The sequence below is a fragment of the Vicia villosa genome, linkage group LG7 (assembly GCF_029867415.1).
Source record: "Vicia villosa cultivar HV-30 ecotype Madison, WI linkage group LG7, Vvil1.0, whole genome shotgun sequence".
Lineage (NCBI taxonomy): Eukaryota > Viridiplantae > Streptophyta > Magnoliopsida > Fabales > Fabaceae > Vicia > Vicia villosa.
The window spans coordinates 98,372,445-98,380,114 of NC_081186.1; the positions used below are offsets into that span (position 1 = coordinate 98,372,445).

General features: G+C 31.6%; 1 protein-coding gene across 1 annotated transcript; it reads right to left on the bottom strand.

The window, feature by feature from the left end:
* Positions 1–483: 483 nt before the first annotated feature.
* On the bottom strand, positions 484–1,850 carry LOC131617959 (ethylene-responsive transcription factor ERF038-like). The gene has a single exon (XM_058889229.1). It carries the CDS (start codon positions 1,793–1,795, stop codon positions 1,136–1,138), a length of 660 nt encoding a protein of 219 aa, XP_058745212.1. The 5' UTR covers positions 1,796–1,850; the 3' UTR covers positions 484–1,135.
* Between the last annotated feature and the right edge of the window lie 5,820 nt (positions 1,851–7,670).

The following is a 7,670-nucleotide window of genomic DNA, read 5'->3' on the forward strand; positions in this document are numbered from 1 at the left end:
GTCTTCTAATATTGGTCTTTGTGCATCTCCATATGAGCTAATAAGAAAGATAGTCATTGGATTGGAGAAGGTCCTAAGTTACTTGACCTCACTTTGATGGAGAACCAACTCTTAGCAATTAGCATATTGTGGGTCTCCGCAAGGCACAAACATAATCCAAGAACATGACACCATTTATAACAAGTGAATTGGAAGGACTCAAGGTGAAATGATTCTTGATTGATTTAGGGAATCATATAAAGACATTGTTAGAATGGGGTATTTTCTTTTGACAAAGGAACTCTTGTTGTTAAAAAATAAATAAAGAAGCTTAGGATAAATAATACAAAGTAAAGAGAAAAAGGATAATGTCACTATTTAGAAAAGTATGGAAAGTTAGTGTATGAGCAATTTCACTTCTCATTTTCAAAATTTTAAAATTTCTTAGACACTTCTAAAACTCTCACTAACTTGAGTATTGAAGTTCTTATAAGAACATCATCTCTTGCAAAGTAGCAACATTATCCTCGAGTCGAGTGCATCCAAGCAACTCAGTTTGACATCTTTAGCTCTACTCCAAATCATTAACTAACCACATCCTTATAATTATAAATTGGTTGGCCTATGCCACATCAAGAAAAAATGGTTGGCCTATTTGTATTTTTCCTCATTTCCTATATCCCATTACCTACCACATTCTTACTTTATCCTCTTATTTTATCCGTTTTCTTCACTTCTCACACCTCAACTAGGTATAAGAGGACAATTGTTACTCAAAAGTAGAAAAGAGACCAATAATTATTCTATATAATCAACTTTTAACAATGGTGCTAAAGTCAACTCCTTCACAATGACAATGATATTGCATTTTTGGAAACAAAATCAAATAGAAAATGACTGTTTACCTTCCAAATCTATGTGCTGTAATTCTCTATAATCTAGAAAAATAACCTTATTTTTAACTTAACTATTAATTCACTAAAGATTAGAGACTCTTTTCTCACCTTACATAATTATTCACCAAATTTCAATAGAAAACACTTAATTACATACAAAAATGTATTCTGGTGTAAATTCTGCAAAATATGCAAAAGCTGTGACTAAAAAACAACATAACCTCTAAATTTTACATTTTATTTTTACTAAGAAAAAACAACTACAAATATTTCTCCCAAAAAGACGGATCTTCAAGAAATTCTACATTACATCTGTGTGCAGTTGATTCAACAGCACACAGATACGAAGTAGAATTTCTCAAAGAATAGGAACAAAGTCCATTGTTTCCATCATCAGGAAAAAGATCCGGCAAATCAAACAATGCAGCATCATCATCTTCATCGTTGGTAAATGTCGAACTTGAAGATTCAAGAATCGAAGACGGCGAGGCGTGTTCTTCTTCATGTCTTGCTTCAACTTGAGCTTCATCAAATGAAGTGTTATTAGCTGCTTTTGCAGCAGCTTCTTGAATATCTTTTGGAGAAGTGCTTATTGGCCTTGGAAGTGCTTTTGCCAATTGAGGAAAATTAAGATAAGCTGAATGACCCTTTATAGCTAAAGCAGCTACATCATGTGCTCTAGCTGCCATTTCAGCTGTAGGGTATGTTCCAAGCCATATTCTTGATTTTTTCTTTGGCTCACGAATCTCACACACATATTTTCCCCAATTTCTCTTCCTTACTCCTCTATAACTTGGATGTTTGATGTTGTTATTATCATCACTTTCAATTCTCTTCCTCTTATTTGAAGTTGGTGATGATGATGTTGTTGCAAAGTTGTCATCAGCATCATCACTTTCTATATTGAGATGTTTTTCCATTGTAAAGAGAGAGAGGGAGAGAGAAAGAGTTTGATTAGGACTTAGGAGTACACAATGAGTGATGAGTGCTTAAAAATAAATAGGCTTAGGCAAGTAGTTTCTCTCAAAAAGAAATGAAATTTATATTTATTTATTTATTTATTTTGTATTTACATCCGCGAGCCAGACAGAGAATTATATCAGGAGGTAAATAAAGTCTGATTAAAAGTAATTTTAATCGGTCTATAAATATTAATTTAACTGACAAAAAAATCGATTTTATTAGATTAAACGTCAACACCAGAATTTAAATTCTGACTTTCACAATTGTGTGATTTTTTAATAGTTATGATTTATTTTTAATTAACATTCAATAACTATTTGAGTTCAATTATTCAATTAAAAATAAAATTTATGTAAAGAGAAAAGAAAAAGAAAAGATAAAAAGTACAAAAGAAAAAAAGGAAAAAAAAGAAAGAATATTAATTAATAAAAAGAGGCATGGGTAGCACAAGGTACATAATTGCTAGTGTTTTGTTTTCCATGTGGGAATTAAACAACATGATAATTTTTAATTCTATATAGATCACAATTACTTACCTCTGGTCTTTTTCTAGTGTTTATATTCTATATCTGTATATAACTCTCCATTGTTTTCTATATTTACATGTGTTTGAATAGTATATAAATGTTCTCTTTTCAACAACAACAACTACTTCCATTCTTGTGTTATGTAAGTGGTAGGTCCTTCAAATTTAGGTTTTCAAAGATGATTTCTAGACAAATACTTCATATGATGTAATGACACTCATAATTGCGTGACTGCAGGGTCAAATTTATAATAAGTTAAAATTTAAAAAAATTAAAATGAATGTTAAACACATTTATTCAATTTTAAACAGATATTTTAGATGTGTCTGACTCGAAGTGCATAATTCTTTATTTTATCGGTTAGTTTAGGTGAATTATAGATATACTTACAGATCATCCAAAAAAGAAAAATTACATGAGTAACAGAAGTTGAAACTTCAACTGTTAAAACCATGATTTTTTGAATAAGACTATTCCTTATTAGAGAAGACAAACGAGTATACACGCCCTATTTAAACTTGTCTCATCACAGTCTTAGAAAAATAGATGGGTCTACTGATTTTGACATTTCTAAAGTCTCAAAATGGGAAAAATAAAATCATGTACGCCCTGTTTAATAAGCTCGCAGTCGTCAATATCTCTAAAATTTGAACGGGACATGCAAAGTAGAAGGGACAAGTCAGAAATTTTGACTCAATTCATAAAATGATAGATTAAATGAGTACTCGGTCCGTTTTATCACTTTTTATAGATCACAATTACTTATCATTTTATGGATTGAGTCAAAATTTGATTATATATCTGTAATCAATTGAGCCCATTTTCATTGTCTTATTACCAATAATTTAAATCTACCATGATAATTCTAATTTGTATATGGTACATTTGGACTATTAATATGTGAATCATGTCTAGCTAGGCCCTTATATAAAACAAGAGCATGTTCATTTAACACTATTATATCAAACTTATATATAATTTGGTCTTTATTTTCTCTTGATGACGTATAGAAACCTATAAATAATTAATACTAAACATAGCATATAGTATCAATCCCCTTGAAAAATCAAATTTTTATATCATCAACTAGTTAGGATGTCTCCTTCAACTTGACCCATATGTCTTACATAAGCTGATCTGTCCCTTATGCTATATAGATTTTTCCAATTCAATAATTGCTAATACTAAAAAAAATCATAACTTAATTTTCTCCAGTTGAAATTACTTGTCACACAACCAATTGAAACAGGACTATTGTCTCAAAATTAATGGACAAATTCTATAACCAAACAAGATCTTAAGAAGAATCAATTTTTGAGTAATTCAGCACCGTTGAGAATACCCACGTGGTTTTTGGTCACAAAGAAAAAGACAAATGACGCATCACAGAAACATAGGACTGCTTCATTTGTATTTTCTTATAAAAATCAATGTTCTAATCACTAAAGAGTAACGTGTATTTATGTATAGAGAAATGCTACCATGATACTCATTCTTTATTATAAATAAAATTTAATTTTTTAAATTTATTGAATAAATGATGTATTTAATCTATATAATCTAAACATATTATTTATAGAATAAATGTAAAAAGTCAAATTTACTTATAAAAGAGAATTGAGGGTGTATGAAGTTTTAGTAGCTGTTATCATTTCATATCTACGTAGCAAAAATCAAATATTCAAACGTAAGTTTGACTTTTCATATCAAACAGTTGAATTCTGGTTATCGATCTTGTCGTGTATTGTCAAAAGACTTAATTGAAGTCAGAAGATGTGAATCAATTTAATACGTGAATTATTAACAGCGATGCGATTCAAATCTGATATTTTAAGAGAAGCATGTTCTTAAGTCTCAAATCTATAATTTAATATATATTAATTTGTTTCTCCAATTTATATTTAAATATTCAAATAATATATTGACATAGCTAAGGTTGAGAAAAATTTAAACACATGGTGGTGCACATGGTTGTGGGCCATTGTTTGGGTCCAACTAATACCAGATTTCAACTATTCAAAATCAACAACCAACCCATTTTGAGCATTTGTATCATGTTCATAAAGAATTGTAGGAAGGTTCATTTCCAAAAAAACAAATGATATAGCCAAAATTTACACCAAACATAACATTAAAAAGTTAAGGCTTAATTGCAATTTTGGTCTCTCTATTTTGTTTTTTTTTCGATTTTGGTCTCCCAATTTTTAAAACCACGATTTTGGTCCCCCTTCTAAATTTTCTATTGAAAATGAGACAAAAATATGGACTAATTTTGCAGAAAAAATCAAAATAGAGGGACGAAAATTGGACAGAAAACTTAAAAAGAGGACTAAAATAGTAGTTTTTAAAATAGAGGGATCAAAATTAAGAAAAAGACAAAATAGGAGGACTAAAGTTAATATGCTAGGTAGAGAAAAATAAAATTGTGGGAATGTGTGCATTAAAAGAAAAAGAAGTGGAAGAATTTTATGAAGCACCATAGGTTAAGTAACTAGGAAACGGCTTTAACAATTTTTTTTATTGGAGGTAGGTTCAACAATTACTCATTCCATTTAACAGTTGACCAAATGAGTAATAAATTATGGTACTATGATTCTAGAAGTTACTAAAAGAAGAACAATAGTATATATCTATATATAGAACTTTAGGTATTGAATTTGATTTTAAATGTGGTCGGATTTTTATATATGAATGTTTTCCTTTTTACCATAGTTTAACATTGTGCTCCATTGATGTTTTATGTTTATGACAATCTAAGTGTATGTTGATAAAATGGTTTTAACATGCCAAGTTCTCTTTGTATAGCTGTTTACACATTCCTCCTAACCCAACACATAAGCAAATATATACTATTTATATATTATTCATCAATTAATAATGTATTTTACCATAAAAGCTATGCAATTTTTTTGACAAAAAATATATGTAGTAAAGGAAAGATGGAAAGAGTATTTTTCTTAGCTAGAAGACATAAAAGATTGGCATAGAGAAAATCTAGATAAAGATGTAGCTTGTTTCATATTAAAAAATTATGGCAAATGGATTAGGTAAAGAAAACATGGTCATGCTAGCGTTTTTTTTTAATGGCAATATAGATACAAAACACAAAAAATTCCTAAAAGAAAGGAAAATATAAGATTAAAAAATAATCAAACCGAAGATAACATCTAGGAGGAAATCATAACCACTAAAATACTACGTCGATAATCTCAAGCTAGATCTCAAACTAACTAGATTTACCATCAACGAAACAGATCCCAAGTAAAAGGTACTGAGGATTCACCACCACACTCACAAACAGGGCAAATACTCAATTCGTCATTGGTAAAGGAGGAAGATAGAGTTCTGAAGTCAATATATGGAGGTGCAAGAGTTCACCCCCAATCTACGCGAAAATCATTTTCAAGTCAATAAAATACTTTTCTCCTCCACTTCTTTCGTAGTTTATGTGACTCCATTAAAGATAACATCATTTCGAATTTTCCAAATAAACAAGATAATCACGTGCTAGACCATAAGATAGTCACCCTTAAAATTAATCCTCTCACCTAAAGAAAGAAAAAAACTCAGAAAGCACCACCAATATCCTGGTGTACAACTACTAGCTACCACAACCACATAAAAACTTTATACCAGACTGGCGAAGCAATCTCACAAGTGAAAAAAGATGAGAGGAAGTCTCAATCGGTCCCCGTAGAAAGGACAAGACAGATTACTAGCATCTAAAATCAGTCATCTTCTAAAAAGATTCACTCTGAAGGGAAATCTATCCTACATTAACTGCCACGAGAAAATCAAAATCTTAGTTGAAGCCCAACTACTCCAAATACAATAAAGGATATAGCCCTGGTGTGATAGAGGTATCATAGAAGAAGATAATATCTCCCACTGGAATGATATGCAGGTGCCACTGAAAAAGATCCATCTTTAGAGTGCATTCAGAACCACTGATCTATGTCTAGGGAAAGATTAACATCTCTAATCAAAGCATGAAACTCCTTAATAGTGGAAAGATCTCTAAAGAAGATCGGCCTACTCCAGCTAAGATCCCAAGCAAGGATCCCATTAATAACATTTGCTATCTAACCCGCCCTCCCAATTTGTTGGAGAGAGTTGGAAAACAAATAAGGAAACTGAGACTTTAAGGGGATTCTACCTAACCAAGGATATTCTCTCAAAAAATCAATCACAATGGTTATCCATTCTAGGCCTAGAGAGAGGAATGTTTTTCCACCGGGACGAAAAAGGTTAAAGCCCAAGAAACTTGAAAGGAAGAAAGGCTATCTCGCAGTGGATAAAGTCCTCGGTTAAAGAGATAAAAGTAGAGTCAACATTCACCCCAATTTACCCTAATTTACTAGTTAGAATATATCTTTTAACTGAGGAATATTTAGGAATTAGAATATATCGCTAGAGCCTTGAATTTCCTACAAGAAGCCTTCATCTCCATTTTACCAATAAGGTAAGATTTACCACTTCACCCAAGGAATTTTTGACACATTCTACCTCCAAGACTCACATATCTATGTTTCTAAGAATTAAGTCTTCTTTCCAATAAGATAACCAAAGGGTTCCCAAGTAAACTCAGGATAGGGGTTAACCCCTACTGACAGCCCAAGAAACTTGAAAGGAAGAAAGGCTATCTCGCAGTGGATAAAGTCCTCGGTTAAAGCGAGAACAGTATAATCAACATCCACCCCAATAAGGCTAATTTTGAAGAAGTTAATGAGAAAACTCAAAACTCTCTCAAAACCTCTAAGAACAACCTTAATATACCACAAATTATCTAGAGTTGAATCTGCCACAAGAATGACATCATCAACATACTGTAGCAACCTGCCCTAAAAACTATAGACTTTTAGAGTCGCCACCTATTCTGCCAAGGCGAATAGGAAACCTTTACACAATTACAGAGATTCATGGTAAGATACTATATTCAGGTCGAGGGAAGGTGTTAGGCACCCTCAACCCTTTCCCAAGGTTTGCACTATAGGGTTAATGTTTATGGCTAATCATAAAGAAAGGTGACAGAAAGTTAATAGGGTAAATAGCAAAATTATCAAGGTTAAAGGTTTATGATTAAAGAAATAAAAATCGGGAAAAAATGAGATTTATGGGGGAAGAGACTCGCCTTGTTGCCAAGTGCCTACGTATCTCCTTAGGGAGAATCAGAGTCAACGTAGTTCGGGGAAGGGTTGTACGCCCTTAGGATTAGAATTTGATTTGATATGGTTTGAAGAATTTTTGAATGGCCTATCGTAGTTTTAGAAGTTGTGCTTTGAAAAGCATTTTGAGTTGCCTGATT

Coding starts and splice junctions, on each gene's coding strand:
- LOC131617959 (XM_058889229.1), bottom strand. CDS start 1,795: ATGGAAAAACATCTCAATATAGAAAGTGATGATGCTGATGACAACTTT.